This window comes from Oryctolagus cuniculus, chromosome X, assembly GCF_964237555.1.
Source record: "Oryctolagus cuniculus chromosome X, mOryCun1.1, whole genome shotgun sequence".
NCBI classification, from domain to species: Eukaryota; Metazoa; Chordata; class Mammalia; order Lagomorpha; family Leporidae; genus Oryctolagus; species Oryctolagus cuniculus.
The window spans coordinates 111,232,503-111,253,094 of NC_091453.1; the positions used below are offsets into that span (position 1 = coordinate 111,232,503).

The window sequence follows — 20,592 nt, forward strand, 5'->3', positions numbered from 1 at the left end:
TGTTCACACTCAAGGGTGAAATTAAATCTCTGCAGAAAATACATGAACTAGGGGTCCTGAGAAAACTAAAAAGCTTCCAGAGATTTAATAATAATAATAATTTCCTGGTCGTTTTAAATATTTGTACAACTCAATATTTGTGCTACAGTGGCTAATGTGGTGGTGCCCTGGCATCTCATACTGGAGGGCTGCTTTGAGTCCTGGCTGCTCCACTTCCAACCCAACTTCCTGCTAATGTGCCTGGGAAGGCAGTGGAAGATGGCCCAAGAACTTGGGCTCCTGCCACCCATCAGGGAGACCAGGATGGAAGCTTCAGCCTGGCCCAGCTCTGGCCATTGCGGCCATTTGGGAAATGAACCAGCTGATGAAAACTCTCCATCTCTGTCTCTGTCTCCCCCACCCCCCGCACTGCTTTGCCTTTCGAAAAATCAAGCAAACCATTAAAAAAGCCCTTTTACATTCATTAGTATATTTTATTTTCAAAATAACTCACTGAAGCAGGCGAGGCAAAGGTGATCGTGCCCATTTTATGCCTGGAAAAACTGAGGCTCAGAGAAGCTAAATAACTTACTCAAGGTCTCACTACTAGTAAATATGCAATATGCTAGGATTGGGACCCAAGCATCCCAATCAGTCACATGGATTACAGCTTTGGAGCTCTTTAACACTTCCTTGAAGCTTGCTGTTGGGTAGAGTTTGGAGGTCTGTTAGATGCCTGAAATAATACGTCTAAATATCACTTGCTGGTCATGGTGAAAAAGATCTGTTCAGTGACCAAGGGGAGATGCAAGAGGCACTGATCATATTCTGAGCTATGTGCTTTATTCGCAAGTCATTTGTTGAAGGAGAAATTTGGAGTACTAAATGAAAAGGTGGTAAATGCACATGGCATTCCAAGTCTAGTTGACTAAATAAATGGATGTTGATGAATTATTATACCAGATTGCATCTCGCCAGATGCCAGATAAAATTATATAATAGCTGACCAAGGTGTATAGCCCGTTGTCCCAACTAGCAATAGTGCCATGTGCCTAACTGATTGACAATGAGTCTCCTCTCTATAAGCAGCATTTTAAAGGAGACCCAAGGAACTTCAGGCTGGTGGGATCACTGAACAAGTTAGGCAAATGTAACGTACTGGGGGCAAGGAGTCAGTTTTCCTGTTAATTAAATAAACAACCATTTATGTAGTTTTCACAGTTTACAAAGCACTAAGGATTAGTCATGCTTAACAAATTGACTAGAATTTTTTGAGAGAATAAATGTACACGTGGACAAGGGAAACCAGGGATGTAAACTATTTAGATTTTTGAACAGGCCCTTGTCAAGGTGCCACATCAAGCACTCCTTAAAAAGTGAAGGCACCATGGAATTGTAGAACTGTTGAAATGGACCAGCAGTGGCTTATAAATGAAGATGATAATGGAGAAGTACGAACAGTGATGTATACTGGGAATCAGTGCTGGGGGCAGATAATATTCTAGTGAATCATATGGACAGCCTTTAGACGACCCCAAGTTTTCCACATACAGGTTTTAGTATCCCTTATCTGGAATGCTCAGAACCAGAGGGCTTCAGGTTTTGGAGTTGTTTTTTGGAGTATTTACATAGACTTTTACCAGTTGAGCATCCCAATCTGAAATTGTCTTATAGAGTTTTGAGTTAAGAATGTTCAGCAAGTAGCAAAATGCAAAGCCATCTTGAGGCTTTTTACAATTGCACTGCTGAGCAGACAACAGTCTCAGTAGGGGCTGGTGCTATGGTATAGTGGGCTAAGACTCTGCCTGAAGTGCCGGCAACCCATATGGGTGCCGGTTCAAGACCCAGCTGCTCTACTTCTGGTTCAGCTCTCTGCGAATGGCCTTGGAAAGCAGTGGAAGATAGACCAAGTGCTTGGGCCCCTGCATCTGCATGAGAGGCCCTGAAGAAGCTCCTGGATCCTGGCTTTGGATTGGCCCAGTTCTGGCTGTTGTGGCCATTTGGGGAGTGAGCCAGTGGATGGAAGACTTCTCTCTCTGTCTCTCCTTTCTGTATCTGTGATTCTGCCTCTCAAATAAATCTTTAAAAAAAGAGTCTGAGTAGACTTGCTCAAGGACTGACCTCTGAAACCTGACTGCCTTCTTCTGACTCCTAACTCTGCCATTAGTGATTGTGAGCTTAAGGAAGTCACTATCTCTTCAAGCATCAGGTTTCTCACCTATAAAGTGAAAACAATAATAACCCCTAGTTCACAGTGGTGTTGTGAAAATGATATGAGAGACTGTGAACTTCTAGCAAACTATTTGGTGTATAGTCAGTATCCAATACACATTAGCTCCTATTTTTTAAGATTTATTTATTTGTTTGTTTTAAAGATTTACTTTATTTGACAGACAGAGTTACAGAAAGAGGTAGAGACAGAGAGAGAGGTTTTCCATCTGCTGGTTCACTTCTCAGATGGCCACAATGGTCAGAGCTGCACTGATCCGAAGCCAGGAGCCAGGAACTTCCTCCAGGTGCAGGGACCCAAGGACTTGGGCCATCTTCTACTGCTTTCCCAGACCATATCAGAGAGCTGGATTGAAAGTGGAGCAGCCGGGTCTCGAACCGGCACCCATATGGGATGCCGGCGCTTCAGGCCAGCATTAACCTGCTGTGCCACAGTGCTAGCCCCTACATACATTAATTTTAAAAACTCAACAACTTTGCATTAAAGTAGCCTGTAGCTCTATTCTTCTAGTTTTCTCTTAAAGAGAGGAATTGGGCCATCTTCTACTGCTATCCCACGCCATAGCAGAGAGCTGGATCAGAAGAGGAGCAGCCGGGACTAGAATTGGCGCCCATATGGGATGCCAGTGCTTCAGGCCAGGGCTTTAACCCACTGCGCCACAGCACCAGCCTGTATTTATTTATTTGAAAGTCAGAGTTACACAGAGAGAGGGGAGGGGAAGGGAGAAGAGGTGAGAGGAGAAGGGAGGGGAGGGGAGGAGAGAGAGCAGAGGGGAGGGGAGGTGGAAGGGGAGGGGAGAGGGGAGGTGGAAGGGGAGAGGGAAGGGGAGAGAGGAGAGGGGAGGTGGGAGGGGAGAGAGGAGGTGGGAGGGGAGAGGGAAGAGGGGAGATGGGAGGGTGAGGGGAGAGGGGAGGGCAAGGGAGAGAGGAGGAGAGGGAAGGGGGAGGGGAGAGGGGAGGGAGGGTGGGAGGGGAGAGAGGAGGGGAGGGGAGGAGGAGGGGAGGTGAGGGAAGGGGGAGAGGGGAGGTGAGGGGAGAGAGGAGGGGGGGAGAGGAGAGGTGAGGGGAAGGGAGAGAGGAGGTGAGGGGAAGGGAGAGAGGAGGGGAGGGAAGGGGGAGAGGGGAGGGGAGGGGAGAGTGGAGGGGAGGGGAAGGGAGAGAGGAGGGGAGGGGAGGGGAAGGGAGAGAAGAGGGGAGGGAAGGGGGAGAGGGGAGGGGAGGGGAGAGAGGAGGGGAGGGGAAGGGAGAGAGGAGGGGAGGGGAAGGGAGAGAGGAGGGGAGGGAAGGGGGAGAGGGGAGAGAGGGGAGGGGAGAGAGGGGAGGTGAGGGGAGGGGTCTTTCCTTTCATCCACTGGTTCATTCCCCAACTGGCTGCAATGGCCTGAGCTGTGCTGATCCAAAGCCAGGAGCCAGGAGCTTCCTTTGGATCTCCCACGTGAGTGCAGGGGCCCAAGGGCTTAGGCCATCTTCCACTGCTTTCCCAGGCCATAGCAGAGAGTGGGATCAGAAGTGGAGCAGCTGGGACTTGAACTCGCGCCCATATGGGATGCCAGCACTGCATGTAGTGGCTTTAACCTGTTATGCCACAGCGCCAGCTCCATTTACTTTTTATGCTTTTTTCTTTTTAAATTATTTACTTGACAGAGAGAAAGATCCCATCTACTGGTTCACTTCCCAAATTCCTCAATGACTCAATGATCCCAAGCTGGGCCAGGGACTAAAGTTTGGAGCCAAAAACTCAATCCAGGTTTCCTACATGGGTACAAGGAGCCCAATCACTTGAACTGTCACCACTGCCTCCAGGGGTCTGCATTAGCATGAAGCTGGAGCCAGGAGCTGGGAGCCAGACATCAAACCCAGGCCGTGGAATATGATCATCTCAACCGTTATGCCACTCTCTTCTCCATGAATTCGCTGAAGACTCCTTGTATGGTATATGCTGTGCTAGATACTTTGTAAATCTTCCCCTCTATCAAATCCTACAATCGTCCAGTGAAATTAGGGTTATGATTCCCATCCCATAGGTGAGGGACAAAGGACTTATAGAGGAGACTAAGAAACATCTCCTAGGTCATGCTAGCTCCTAAGTAGAGTCAGAATTCAAATACAGGCCTGTTCTACCCCCAGACCTAATTTTTTGGCCCTGCATCATACTTGAATTTCACTTTGAAGGGTAGGTCTAATTTAAGAGGGCAGACAAGGGGTATTTCCAGACAGAAATAGACATGGACAATGGTATGAAGATAGAAATAAGGATGGTATGTTGTGGAGCACAAATATGGCTGCTACCAACATGGAGAGTTCTAGTGGAAGGAAATTAAGGGGCTAGTGCTAGGCAATTAAGTTCATAAGGGTAGTTTAGGCTACACCGCAGGGCCCTCAAAAACTGCTAAGGAGTCTGAACTTTATCCTCAAGACAATGGGGACAGGATGAAGGAAGCTGAACTAGGGATAGGTTTGAGATGCTTTAGAAAGATTAACTTGACAGCTGTGCAAGACGAATTTGACAGAATCTTCTGCCTGGGTCGATGATTCTTGGTTCTCTAATCTGCTAGCCTAATGCTCTCAATACTCCTGCCTTGGCCCAGAAATCTGGAGACCACTTAGGATGTAACTGCAGTAGCACATGCAGGAGGGTGGAGGGAGGGAGTAGGCAGGACGTAGTAACAGAAGCAGAAAAAATTACAAAGAAAGAAAGGATAAGGATTTGTTGCCCAACTGTGTAGGAAGGGTACAGGAGAAGAAAGAATCAAAGATGACTTTAGATTCATGCCTCCGTGATAGAGAGAACAATGGTGACATTAGAAAAATGTGGGAGATGTGGAAGGGTAGCTCAGCATTGTACACAAGACTGGCAATAATGATTTTATGTTAGTTCCATAACGGTATAATAATTAAAGAATGTTTCTTGTACATCCCTGGTATGCAGGGATGGTTCAACATTCGCAAATCAATCAATGTGATTCACCACATTAACAGACTGCAGAAGAAAAACCATATGATTATCTCAATTGATGCAGAGAAAGCATTTGATAAAATTCAACACCCTTTCATGATGAAAACTCTAAGCAAATTGGGTATAGAAGGAACATTCCTCAATATAATCAAAGCAATTTATAAAAAACCACAGCCAGCATCCTATTGAATGGGGAAAAGTTGGAAGCATTTCCACTGAAATCTGGCACCAGGCAGGGATGCCCACTCTCACCACTGCTATTTAACATAGTTCTGGAAGTTTTAGCCAGAGCCATCAGACAAGAAAAAGAAATCAAAGGAATACAAATCAAGAAGGAAGAAGTCAAACTATCCCTCTTTGCAGACGATATGATTCTGTACTTAGAGGATCCAAAGAACTCTACTAAGAGACTATTGGAACTCATAGAGGAGTTTGGCAAAGTGGCAGGATATAAAATCAATGCACAAAAATCAACAGCCTTTGTATACACAAGCAATGCCATGACTGAGAAAGAGCTGCTAAGGTCAATCCCATTCACAATAGCTACAAAAACAATCAAATACCTTGGAATAAACTTAACCAAGGACGTTAAAGATCTCTACGATGAAAATTACAAAACCTTAAAGAAAGAAATAGAAGAGGATACCAAAAAATGGAAAAATCTTCCATGCTCATGGATTGGAAGAATCAACATCATCAAAATGTCCATTCTCCCAAAAGCAATTTATAGATTCAATGCAATCCCAATCAAGATACCAAAGACATTCTTCGCAGATCTAGAAAAAATGATGCTGAAATTCATATGGAGGCACAAGAGACCTCGAATAGCTAAAGCAATCTTGTACAACAAAAACAAAGCCGGAGGCATCACAATACCAGACTTCAGGACATACTACAGGGCAGTTGTAATCAAAACAGCATGGTACTGGTACAGAAACAGATGGATAGACCAATGGAACAGAACTGAAACACCAGAAATCAACCCAAACATCTACAGCCAACTTATATTTGATCAAGGATCTAAAACTAATTCCTGGAGCAAGGACAGTCTATTCAATAAATGGTGCTGGGAAAACTGGATTTCCACGTGCAGAATCATGAAGCAAGACCCCTACCTTACACCTTACACAAAAATCCACTCAACGTGGATTAAAGACCTAAATCTTCGTCCTGACACCATTAAGTTATTAGAGAACATTGGAGAAACCCTTCAAGATATTGGCACAGGCAAAGAGTTTCTGGAAAAGACCCGGGAGGCACAGACAGTCAAAGCCAAAATCAACTATTGGGATTGCATCAAATTGAGAAGTTTCTGTACTGCAAAAGAAACAGTCAGGAGAGTGAAGAGACAACCGACAGAATGGGAAAAAATATTTGCAAACTATGCAACAGATAAAGGGTTAATAACCAGAATCTACAAAGAGATCAAGAAACTCCACAAAAACAAAACCAACAACCCACTTAAGAGATGGGCCAAGGACTTCAATAGACATTTTTCAAAAGAGGAAATCCAAATGGCCAACAGGCACATGAAAAAATGTTCAAGGTCACTAGCAATCAGGGAAATGCAAATCAAAACCACAATGAGGTTTCACCTCACACCGGTTAGAATGGCTCACATACAGAAATCTACCAACAACAGATGCTGGCGAGGATGTGGGGAAAAAGGGACACTAACCCACTGTTGGTGGGAATGCAAACTGGTCAAGCCACTATGGAAATCAGTCTGGAGATTCCTCAGAAACCTGAATATAACCCTACCATTCGACCCAGCCATCCCACTCCTTGGAATTTACCCAAAGGAGTTTAAATTGATAAACAAAAAAGCGGTCTGCACCCTAATGTTTATTGCAGCACAATTCACAATAGCCAAGACCTGGAACCAACCTAAATGCCCATCAACGGTAGACTGGATAAAGAAATTATGGGATATGTATTCTTTAGAGTACTATACCGCAGTAAGAAACAACGAAATCCAGTCATTTGCAACAAAATGGAGGAATCTGGAACACATCATGCTGAGTGAAGTAAGCCAGTCCCAAAGGGACAAATACCATATGTTCTCCCTGATCGGTGACAACTGACTCAACACCAAAAAGGAAACCTCCTGAAGTGAAATGAACACTATGAGAAATGGTGACTTGATCAGCATAGCTCTGACTGCTAATGGACAACTTAATACATTATCCCTCATAGTATTTTTTTTTGTCTGTTCTACTTAATATGACTGGTTTAATTCTGTAATTATCACACAGTTATTCTTAAGTGTTGAAAATTAACTGAAATGTGATCCCTGTTAAACATAAGAGTGGGAATAAGAGAGGGAAGAGATGTATAATTTGGGACATGCTCGGGCTGACTTGCCCCAATTGGTAGAGTTGGAAACATACCAGGGGATTCCAATTCAATCCCATCAAGGTGGCATGTGCCAATGCCATCTCACTACTCCAAGTGATCAATTTCAGTTCACAATTGATCATAATGAAAGGACTAAGAGTCAAAGGGAGCACATAATCAAGTCTAGTATCTGCTAACACCAACCGATAGAATAAATAAAGGGGAGAGTGATCCAACATGGGAAGTGAGATACTCAGCAGACTCATAGAATGGCGGATGTCCTAAATAGCACTCTGGCCTCAGAATCAGCCCTAAAGGCACTCGGATCTGGCTGAAAAGCCCATGAGAGTATTTCAGGCATGGAAAGCCAAGACACTCTGGCAAAAAGATCTCTGTGAGTGAGATCCCAGTGGAAAGAACAGGTCTTCAAAGAGGGAGGTGCCTTTCTCTGAAGGGAGGAGAGAACCTCCACTTTGACTATGACCGTGTCTAAACAAGATAAGAGTCGGAGAACTCAAGGGGCTTCCATAGCCTTGGAAACTCATAACTGGTGCATAGGGAGATTACTGATGCCATAAACAGGAGTGTCAATTGGTAAAGTCAACAACAGGAGTCACTGTGCACTTACTCCTCATGTAGGATCTCGGTCCTTAACGTGCTGTACACTGAGGCTTAATGCTATAACGAGTACTCAAACAGTATATTTCACTTTGTGTTTCTATGGGGGTGCAAACGACTGAAATCTTTACTTAATGTACACTAAACTGATCTTCTGTAAAAAAAAAAAAAAAAAAAAAGAAAAGAAAGAAATTTTCAATTCCCAACTTGACTCTCACTGGGATTAAACATGACAATAGGTTTGATCTGATTTCATCATCATTTAAAAAAAATCATCTATTATTTTTCACTTTATGTTTCTGTGTGGGAGCAAACTGTTGAAATACTTATTTAAGGTATACTAAGCTGATCTTCTGTATATTAAGATAATCGAAAATGAATCTTGATGTGAATGGAAGGGGAGAGGGAGTGGGAAAGGGGAGGGTTGTTGGTGGGAGGGACGGTATGGGGGGGGAAGCCATTGTAACCTATGAGTCGTACTTTGGAAATTTATATTCATTAAATAAAAGATAAAAAAAAAAAAAAAAGAATGTTTCTTGTAATATTATGTACAGAAGCTAGGAGGTAAAATCAATCTACGTGTCCACAGATTGGATGAATACATAAAGAAATTGCAGTATAAACAAATAGTGGAATATTATTCAGCCTTAAAAAATGGAAATTCTTGGGGCTGGCACTGTGGCGCAGTGGGTTAACGCCCTGGCCTGAAGTGCCGGCATCCCATATGGGCGCCGGTTTGAGACCTGGCTACTCCACTTCTGATCCAGCTCTCTGCTACGGCCTGGGATATCAGTAGAAGATGGCACAAGTCCTTGGGCCCCTGCACCTACATGGGAGACTGGGAGGAAGCTCCTGGCTCCTGGCTTCAGACCAGTACAGCTCTGGCCATTGCGGCCATCTGGGGAGTGAACCATTGGATGGACACCTCCCTCTCTCTCTGCCTCTCCTCTCTGTGTAACTCTGACGCAAATTAATAAACAGATCTTTTTTAAAAAATGGAAATTCTGCCATGTGCAACATAAGAAGAAAACTTGAGGCCATTATGCTAAAGAAAATAAATTGCTTGCAGAAGGAAAAATACTGCAGACTCCGCTTTATATGACGTAGCTAAAGCAGTCAAACTCAGAGAAGCAGTAAGTAAAATCATGGTTGCCAAGGCCCAGGGGAAGGTTCAGAAATGAGGAATTGTTCAATGGATGTACAATTTGAGTCACGCAACCTGAAAAAGTTCTAGAGATCTGCTGTAGAACAATATTCAAGCAACTAACAGTATTGTACACTTGAGAATTTGTTAAAAGGGCAGATTTGGAGGCATGTGTTAACCCCATATCCTATATTGGAAGACCTAGTCCCAGATATTTTGCCTCTGGTCCTGCTTCCTCCTAAGCCACTGAGGAGGCAGCAGATGGTGGCCCGAATACTTTAATTCTTGCCACCCACATGGGAGATGCAGACAGAGATGCAGATAGCTCTTGGTTTTGGCCTGGCCCAGTCTTGGCTGTTGCAGGCATTTGAGTAGTGAACCAGCAGATGGAAGATCTCTTTCTATCTGTCTCTCCCCCTCTTTCTGTCACTGTGACTTTCAGATAAATAAATCGTAAAAAAAGGAGGAACAGAGTTCATGTTTGATGTTTGATGTTTTGACTCCATGAAAAAAAAACAACTTAAACAAGTCATAAAACAAAAATTGAAAGAGGGAGAGTGGATAAGATCTGCGTTCTCCCTAGAGATGGGGGAACGGCCAGAGGCTTAAGAAGAAATCTCTGGATAGTAGCCAGTTTCAGGGTAGGATTAGGAAGCAGAGTTAGTGAAGGAAAGAGGTTGCAAAAGAGATAAGAGCATGCAGTGTCTCGGAGGCCATAAGAGATAGAGTTCCAAGGAAAAGGCTGTGTACCCTACGAAAGAGCACGATACTGGAAGCCTCAAGATGCGATTTACATTTCCCGTTCTTTCATCTAGGGAAATCACATTTCTCCTCTGAGCCTTAGGCTTCTAAATCTGTAAAATGGAAGAACGCCTGTTCCTATGAAAGTACTTTGAAAATTCTGATAAGCCATACAAATGTTGTTGTGCCTCCTTGGCCTTGGCGGCCCTGTATTATTTTTCTACTGCTAGCGTTGTTTCTCCCTAGCTCTGCAGTTATGTGTCACAGCCTATCTATGTTAGACTGTATGTGAGAAAACAAGCGACGTGAGGTTCTAAGAAGACAAGGTCAGCTGATGGCTCTTCTTCTGAAAGCTTTCACAAGAGACTCAAGGCTGCATTTCTTCTTTTGCATCTCTTTTTAAAACTGATAAGAACCAAACAAATCTCCAACAGGAAACAGGGCCCACGGATTATGTAGGTTCACATTAGACAACAAGAAAACAGAAACTACCCTTTTAATCCACCCAGGGCTGAAGATTTTTTTTAAAGCCTATCTCAAAACTTCACTTTTTTGAATATAGACTTCCCTTGGAATTATTTGATGGCATTGTGTGCTGCAGGAATTTTACACACATTAGAGAGAGCAGATTCAACTGACTTTTAAACGTCTGAGCATTACCACCTTATCCGAGCTTTGAGCCAGCACGAATCAGTTACCTGCAAGGAAGCGGAGCTGATTCTTCACTTTCATCATTCCATCACCAGAGCCTCCAATGCACTCATCCTCATCGTCGCCGCAGTCTCCGCTCTCAAGCCCTTCCTCATCCAGGTTTTTATCGAGAATTCTACCTTTGGGCACAGACATGGTTCTCAGGAGCTGAAAGAAGACAATAAGGAATGTAGCAGCTCTTCGTGGTTCTCAGCTAGGTGTCGAACGGCGTGTTACTAACAGGACACATGAAGAATTCTAAAGGAACTGCAGATTCTTTCAAATAATTGTATTTCCATTTAAACACAGGTGAACTGCTTTTACTCTTAAGTGTTTCATACTTCTGGAGCCCTCATTACCACTGACATGATTCTCCACTCTTCATTCTACTTACAGGGCGCAGTAACCACATACAGTCACCATGCTAGGACAACTTACTGATGAGGAACTTAACACATGACAGGCAAAGCACATAAATAGGCCAGGAGGATATCAAGATCAGAAAAGATGTGCATGGAGTCGCCCATCACCATATTTACAGCCACTGAAACAACAAAGGTTCCTCATCAAATGAAGAGAATAGCAGTACCATTTTACATGTTTTATTTTTTTTAAAAATATTTATTTATTTTTCATCTTATTTGAAAGGCAAAGAAACAGAAATCTTCCATCCACTGGCTCATTCCTCAAATACCTGCAACAGCCAGGGCTGGGACCAGACTGAAGCTAGGAATCCAGGACTCAGCCCAGAGCCTCCATGTGGGTGGCAGGGAACCAAGTACTTGAGCCATCATTTGCTGCCTCCCAGGGAGTACATTAGCAGGGAGCTCCAATCACAAGCAGAGCCAAGACTCAAACAAGACACTGGGATATGGAATGCAGGCATCTTGACCACTGCACCAAACATCTGCCTGTTTTCTTTTTGTAAGGAAAGGAAGAAAGCTCAAAATGTTCTTTCCTAGCCAAAATCCTGTAACAATGTTGGAGAAGCCAACACACCTACTATCTTCTTGTCTATCACCAGCTCCATGGTACTCTAATGCTTCCTTTTTCTAACCCCCCCCACCTCCTCTACCCCTCACACTACATTTAAATTTACAATATATAAACATAGGCTAAGATAAGCTAGATTAGAGGTACTCAAACATTTTAGCCCCATGTCTCCTTTATGTATACACTGAGGACTCCAGAGAATTTTTCTGTGTGTTAGTTTTATCTATCAACGTTTACCATCTTAGATATTATGAGAAGCTAAAATATATGTATTTAATAGCTCATTTAAACATAATAATCAACCCATAAAGTGTTAACCTAAACATTTTATTTATTTATTAATTACATTTTATTTATTTGAGAGGCCAAGAACAGACAGACAGGGAAAGCTCCTAACTTCTCGTTCACTCTCTAAATGCCTGCAACAGTTGGGCCAAAGCTACTAGAAGTTGGGAACTCAATCTAGTTCTTCCATGTAGGTGGCAGGAACCAAACTAGTTGAGCCAGGCCTATGTCCTCCCAGGGTTTGTATTAGCAAGAAGCTGGAATCAGGAGCAAAGCCAGAGACCAAATCCTGGTACTCTGTGGGACATGGACATCCTAACCAGCATCATAACCACTAGGCCAAACATCCACCCCAACATAACATTTTAAAATGAGGAATAAACACATTTAGCCAGAAATAAAAGAATTAGTAGGAAGAACAGCATTGCTTTATGTTTTTGCAAATCTCTTTAATGTTTGGCTTAATATAAGATAGCTAGATGATCATATCTGCTCTTTAATCTGTTGTGATATGTTGTTTTGGTTGAAATATTCACAGAAAAATCCAGCTTCCCACAGACATGCAGTGAGAAAATAGCAAAGTATTTTAGTACATCAGATAATGATGGGTATTTTTCTGATAATACCTAAAAACTCCACAAGTAGCTGCAATGTAGAATATGAAACCATACAAATTAACACTTCATACTCTTACATTAAAGCCCATTGGTATGTTTAAGACTTTGAACGAGCCTTTTACTCATTTTTGTATAATCATGAATGGATCATCTGGAATATATTGGCTCATGGAGCTATGCAGGTCTGCTAAATGTAGACACTTTTCATTATATAAAAAATTCACTTTTGCTAATATCATCTCCAATCTCATCTCACAAAAGTCTTTAAGTGTTGGAACACTTTCAAGCTCATGGTGGCAAACACAAGTTTTCAAAAATTTTATTTTCTCTTGAAAGCTCAAATTTTAATCATGGGCAATACTGCCGGTTGTTTTCTTTGAGCTGACAAGCTCTCTTGTTCCTTTCCAAGAAAACGTCTAGCAAATCCTCAAGTCTGTATAACCATAGTTTGTCAGTCATTCTTTCAAGTAATAATGAAAAAAAGAGAGACTAGTTCAGCTCACAGCTCAAATCATCTCACAAGTGCTTTTCCTTGAGACATACATTGAGACACAGTTTGCAGCATAGATACTTTAAGTATACTCCCCATTTCATGACACAGAATATTCAAAACTTGGATTCAAGCATTGAGGTGTAATAAAAGTATGTTTTTTAAACAATTTTCGCAATGATGTCCTTAAGGGAAATCGCCTTTGATTTTCCTACAAGTATATGCTAGTGAAGATTACAATGACTGAACGCATCTTTGTGTATGACATTTGTGTATGTCATAGACTACCTAAATTGATTTTTTTTGGTTTGGATTTTTTTTTTTGAAGAAAGAGAGAGAAAGAGAGAAAGAGAGAGAGAGAGAGAGAATTTCCCCCTTCTACTGGTTCACTTCTCAAATGCCCTCAACATTGGGCCAGGCCAAATGCAGGAGCCGGGAACTCAATCCAGGTTTCCCACATGGATATCACGGACCCAAGTATTTGAGTCATCACTGCTGCCTCCCAAGGGGGTGTATCAGCAGGAAGCCAGAATAGCGAATGGAGCAGGCACTTGAAGTCAGGCACTCCAATATGGGATGCAACCAGCACAAGTAGTGTCTTAATCACTAGGCCAAACGTCTGCCTCTAGAATTTTTTACATGGAGGAATTTGTGGCTAGGTGTAGACTTAAGAGCTTGCACTGTCTCAAACATACCTCACATCTGTACATTTGATTCATACCTTTAGTAAACACTGAGAAAAACTGTGAGCTATTATTCATTTCTGTTTATTGAAAACCCTCCATCATTTCAAGCCAAGTTCCAATGTTATGTCATTAATAATATCTTCTTCCTGGCAGATGGTCATTATAGTTCTCCCTTGCCCACCACTGTTCCCTTTATCTGAACCTCCTACATACTACCTTCTTTTTTTTTTTTTTTGACAGGCAGAGTTAGACAGTGAGAGAGAGAGACAGAGAGAAAGGTCTTCCTTCCATTGGTTCATCCCCCAAACGGCTGCTATAGCCGGTGCTGCGCTGATCCGAAGCCAGGAGCCAGGTGCTTCTTCCTGGTCTCCCATGCAGGTGTAGGGGCCCAAGCACTTGGGCCATCCTCCGCTGCCCTCCCGGGCCACAGCAGAGAGCTGGACTGGAAGAGGAGCAACCAGGACTAGAACCCGGCGCCCATATGGGATACCGGTGCCACAAGTGGAGGATTAGCCTAGTGAGCCGCGGCACCTGCCTAATACTACCTTCTATATGCAACCTGGTATTTTTGCATAAGACTTATCTCCATACCATGCTATGAGCTGCCCAGAAATTCCATCTTATAGATTTTTGAATCCCATATCATTTAAGGCAGTGTCTGGCGAGTAGTAGGCGCTCAGCAAATGTGCTACTGAACTAAAGTGGAATGAAGTGACATGGTATCTTTAATTATTTAAAAGCTACCTCCACAACCTCATAAAGAAGGACCAAGCCAAGTCCAAGGTTAATTATAGGAGAACTTGTGAATGAATAGCTAAACGCCTTTGGATGGCCCTCGCTAAGACCTGTAGCTAATCTTTGACAGGCCATTTTCCAACCTCATGTACAATGCCCCCAGTATTCTCCAGTAGCTCAGTTGAAAACAAAGTGTAATTTAAAAAACAAAACAAAACAAACCTTTAAAACTTTGCCAGTGAGGTTACCCCTTTAGGTCTTAAATTACTACCATTTTGGAGACAACTTCTGCATTGAAGAAGGGTATGGTACGCTTTTAAGTTATTTTGCACAGAGAGCTACTGATGAGCCTAACCTTCACATCAGCGTGCTGAAAGAAGGGTAACGGGTCATAGAGGAGGAATTGCCAGCAAGGATTGTGGATTTAGTGCAGCCTGGAATTTGGCCCAGAAATCAAATCAGCTAATTACAATTCACAATATTGACCTTTTTTGTTCACTCTCTCACTCTTTACAATGTCTCTCGGTCTGAACTCTCATTTTATAAAAAAGAAAATTATGAGAGGCTTGCACTCAAATATCAGGTAAATTTAGGGACCGAATGCTTTCAGTTAACTGTTTGCCCTTTCAAAGCACATTGTACTATTAGCTTTCTAAATGCCAAGACTCAGAATAATGATTATCAATGTATACTATTTTATTAAAACACATGTCTGACTATTTTACTCCACTGCCCCCTTTGCCATTCCATAAAACTGACTCTTAGGCTATGCATTGCTTTCTGCATAGAGGATACTTGCTTATACTAAGGTAATTCATAATCCAGCTTTTACTATAGCCCCTACCCACTAAACAACTCTATTTTAGCCAATGAAATTTTTGTAGCTACCTAAGCCTATATAGTTCACTTTATTGTAGAATCTAATATTTTGAGCATATAAGTATCAGATAGAATATAAAGTGAAAAGAAAGAAAAATGAGGGGAAAAACTCAATTCTCAAACTCTAACAATGTTTGTGTTTTAAAGCTAGCTTTTTCAATGCCTTTTTAATATTTCTTTTTACATAGTTGAACTCGGATTTTGGAATTAGACAGATTTGGGTTACAATCCTGGTTTTTCTACTTATTAAATCTGTATTTTCAGAGGAGGTATTCAATCTCCCTAAGCCTTAGTCTCCTCATCTGTAAAACAAGTGAAATGATTGCTGCTCCTGCAAATGTTGTAATGAGTAGATACGATAAATGGAATGCTTTCAGTGTGCTAAAGCATCTAGTCACTAAGGAGTTTATCAAAATTTACTTAATCATTTTCCTAATATTGAATATTCTCAATATTTCCAGTTCTGTTGTTTTTATAAACAAAGATATAATCATCAGGAACATTCACATTACCTTTTACATATTTTAGATTGTTTCCTTAGTAAGATTACAGGGTCAAGATTTTTGAGAATAATTGTATTTCATGGGAGTGCATCTCCAACTTCCATGAGAATCACCTCGGATGCATGTTAAAAGTCAAGCTCCCTGGCTTCTGATTTAGAAGGTCTTGGACACAGTGCATAGATCTGCATTTTAGACTATCCCTGTCCCCCCATCTCACTGTGAGTGATTCATACATCCACCCTTTAACAAAAATTCCTCCAACATTACTCCATTTCCCAGAAACCCTCTGAAATCATCTTTGGACAGGAGTCACCTTAGCACCATGTATGTTAGAATTCTTAATACCTGCTCTTCAAACCATTTTTAAAAAATAAATGCAATCGGATAATTTCCTTTGCACTGAGGTATGGACATCATGACCTTCTGTCTTTGTAGCTAATGAAAATGCCCTTTGTATAAAGGTGGATGACTTCATTCGATTTGGAGGGGACACACTTGAAGCTGGCCTTGAACAGATACTCAGAGTTGTGTGATAAAAGGAAACAAAAAGCCTAGAATAATTGCTCAAGAAAATTAGAAATACAGTATAAGAGAAAAAAACTTCCTGGAATACGGCAATTCCATATTCTTAAAGGCATGGGACAACACAATTTGGCCAAATCTCTTTATGTGCTTGGTCAACAAGAGCACAGAGATCAAAGGACACACTTGTTCTTAGAGGGATCAAATAGGCTGAAATTAGACCAGTGAGAGCAGCAAGTCTGATCTGTGTATACTGTACAAATACTGTGCCTCTTGGAATGATCTTGACTGCAAAGATATGAACCTTATCAGCCACACACTGTGCTGGGGCTTAACATATGTTCTCTCACATAATCCTCTTCACCAATTTGTGTAACAGGGAAGACTGCCAGCCCCATTTCCCACATTAGGGGAGGATACCAAGGCTCAGAGAGAGGACATGCCTTGACAAAGTCATTAGTAAAGGATCAAGATCGCATTACAAACAGCATCCTCTTCCCCAAATTCCAGAACTCTTCAAGAAAAACAAGTCTTAGGGAAGATATCAACTAATGGGGCCTTCATTCCACATTTTTTTTTTTTGCCATCTTGCCTGCCTTTACCCTCACATAACTTCCAATAAAATCCCACTTTCTCAGATGTTGGGCTTTAACTATAACTTGATGGGAAAGCCCTTTAGTATTGGGTAGGAGGATGGGAAGGAGATAAGCATTTCACAACACTTCCTGCTGGTTTCCCCGCCTTGCTATCTACTGTGTCTCAAATAACCCACCTATCTCATCCTGAACGGGATGGTTTTTCAAAAGCTTCAGACAGCTGGTTAGGATGCAACGAAAAATTCCATCACTGCTCCTACACAGTTAAAGAGTTTTCTTGACTTTGAGCTCTTCCCCATTTTCAAAAATAAAGGATAAGTAAGAAAACACATACTGCAAATACGAGGCTGGTTACATATTTTGAGGATTCAGCTGGTTTTGTCTCTTGTGGCTATTCACATACCTTCTCTAGGCATTTTTTAATATCTGGAATCCAGGTTACATTTTAAGGCTATTAAGCTGGGCTTACAAAACTGATTTTGAGCAATTTGGATGCTTAGCTTTGTACAACCTGCAAGGAATGCTTTGGGGGCCCGGCTTTCCGTGTCCACAGCAATGTAAACACATGCTTTACTGTTTGTATTTGAGTAGCATAAGCTAATGGGAAACAAATGTGGTGACTCCAATGAATCCCAGCTTTTTTCGAATTCTATTATTTATACGTTGTGCACATCCACAAGGCCGAGCACGTGACCTCTGCTTGGCATGCACACTTTCTTTGAACAAATGCACCAAACCCCAGCCACAACTAATTGGAAACAATTGCAACTCTGTACATTTGAGATGAAGCCAGAACCCAAATGTATGGGGCAAGAATTAATGGCTATATGTGCACTTCAGACGCTAGAGTGAGGGCAATAAAGTCTAGGCGTTAAGAGTGTGAGCTTTGGAATTTGACCAGCAGAGTTTTCTATCTCGACTTAACCTAATCAATGTGTGCCTTTGGACAAGTCACTTAAATTCTCTGAGCTTCAGAATCCTCACCTGTAGAATGGGGTATAATACTCTTTATTAACTTTGTAAGATTGTAGAAGTACTAGGTGAAATAGTACCATTCACCTTTCACATTCTCTCATAGAACTTTCCACAGCTTGCAATTATATATTCCCTTGTTGCACCCCCACTAGACTAACAGAAGGGATAATGGTCTGTTTCGATTACCAGTGTCTAGCACAGGATTTGGTACAAAGTGAAGTAATGTTCAATAAATATTCATTAAATGGATGAATGAACGCATAACTAGAATAATGCATGTACAGTGCTTAGCACATTGCCTGGCAACATAATAAGTTCTTGGACATGTTAACTCTGCTACTCAGGATAATGATGATGATCTTGAGAAGAAGAAAGAGGGGGGAGAAGAAAAGAGGAGGAGGAGCAGCAGCAGCAGCAGCAGCAGCAGCAATGGCAGCAGCCACAGCAGCAGACACGAAGAGCCTGCTACAAATGCCTTGTAAGGCAAAACAACTATAGCTCCATGGCCACACACTGAGGCCCCAGGAAGGCTGGGTGGAATTTATGTGAGAGTCTGAAAAAAAAAAAAACCCTTCTGGATATTCCCAGTAAGATAAGGATCTAAGCATCAAGGTTGAATGCAGAGATGTTTAGTAATGAAGAGCAAAGAGAGCTGCTAGAGGCTTTGCTTCCAGCTGGTCTCAGCAAGGCCACCCCGTGATCCCAGACACTCTCATCTGGGCCTTTCTTCCACAACCGCCTCTTAGCCCCAGCACACACTTTCTCTACCGCTCCCAGCTTCCCTGATTCTCACTTACTTTGCGTTTGGCAATGTAGCACTAAAATATATGCAAATAACTCTCTCAATTCAATACGTACCTGGAGATGTGAAGGAAGCAAACCCTGCATGGAATAAAAACCACTTCCTCAATGGTAGAAGAGGTCCTGTGCAGTTTTAGAAAACTGACTACTACCTCAAAGTAGAATATTTCCAGTAATATTACCAATAGGTTTTCAGGCTCTCAAGAGTTTTATTCTTTTCTAAGTGGAGGCATAGCATGGTAGTGAAGGTGCCTACTCTGGAGTCAGGAAACTTGGGTTCAAATCTAAACTATCACTTATAAGCCTTTGAATTGTAAACAAGTTATTTAAGATTTATTTATTTATTTGAAAATCAGAGTTACACAGAGAAGGAGCAGCAGTGAGAGAGAGAGAGAGAGAAAGAGAAGTCTTCCATCCGCTGGTTTACCCCCCATTTGGCCACGACGGCCGGAGCTGAGCTGATCTGAAGCCAGGAGCCAGGAGCTTCTTCTGGGTCTCCCATGTGGGTGCAGGGGCCCAAGGACTTGGGCCATCCTCTACTGCTTTCCCAGGCCATAGCAGAGAGCTGTTTGGGGAAGTGTAGAAGCCGGGTCTCGAACTGGCGCCCATATGGGATACCGGCACTGCAGGCGGCAGTCTAACCTGCTACACCACAGCGCCAGCTCCTAAACAAGTTATTCTTTAGCCTCTCAGAGCTTTAGGTTCCTTATCTATAAAATGGGTATAACAGGGACTGGTGCTGTGGTATAGAACGTTAAGCCTCTGCCTGAAGTGCCAGCATCCCATATGGGCACAGGTTCAAGTCCCAGGTGCTCCACTTCCAATCCAGCTCCCTGCTAATGCACCTGGGAGGGCAGTAGAAGATGTCCCAGGTCCTTGGGCTCCTGCAGCCATGTGGGAGACCTGGAAGAAGCTTCTGGTTCCTGGCTTCAGCTTGGCCCAGTTCCAGCTGTTGCAGTCATTTGTGGAGTGAGCCAGCAGATGGAAGATCGATCTCTCTCTCTCTCTCTCTCTCTGTTAATCTGCCTTTCAAATAAATAAATAAATCTTTTTTTAATAAAAGATGGATATAATAACACCTCTACCTACCTCTCACATAGTGTAATTATTGGGATTAAATGAGGTAATCTGTGTTTAGCACTGATCTTGGCATCAGATATACAGTTAGTCTTCACATAGTAACTAATATTATAGAAAGTACTTGAAAACATTTTTGGAAAAACTGGGGTAGGCACTTGGCACAGCAGCTGAAGTGACTGCTTGGGAAGCTGGCATCCTACATCAGTGTCTGGATTGTATCCCGGCTACTCTACTTTCAATTCAGATTCCTGCTAATGAGCACCCTAGAAGGCGACAGATCAGCAGCTGATGGTTCAAGTAGTTGGGTCCATGCCACACATGTGAATGACTTGATGGAGTTCCAGGCTGCTGGCTTCAGGCTGCCCACTTGCCAGGTGTTGGGGGCATTTGGGGGGTGAACGAGTGGAAGGAAGATTTCTGTCTCTGCCTCTCAAATTAAGAAAAAAAAAAGAATTTCAAAAGGTTTGTGGAAAACTAGAATTGCAAGCATGTTTTAGTACAAAAAATTTTGAAATTTATGCAGTTTTTTCATAACATGCACTTTGCATATATTCTGAAAAAATTTTGTAATAAAATAAACTTATACTTTTAATTCCATTTCCCATGAATTTTGTGAAGTACCTTGGTATATTAAAACTATACATTTATGAAATATGCATTTTCAAACTTGATGAAGTCTGAATTTTTGGTACAGGTTCACATTCAATTATGGCCTGCGTACGGCTAATTCTGTGGA

The 20,592-nt window shown here is 42.2% G+C and overlaps 1 protein-coding gene across 1 annotated transcript in view; it reads right to left on the reverse strand.

The window, feature by feature from the left end:
• Positions 1-20,592, reverse strand: part of GPC3 (glypican 3) — a 455,320-nt gene that overhangs the window by 55,598 nt on the left and 379,130 nt on the right. The window contains exon 7 of the mRNA XM_002720303.5: positions 10,703-10,862. Coding sequence (XP_002720349.1) covers positions 10,703-10,862 — 160 coding nt within the window. The remainder of the gene's footprint in view (positions 1-10,702; positions 10,863-20,592) is intronic.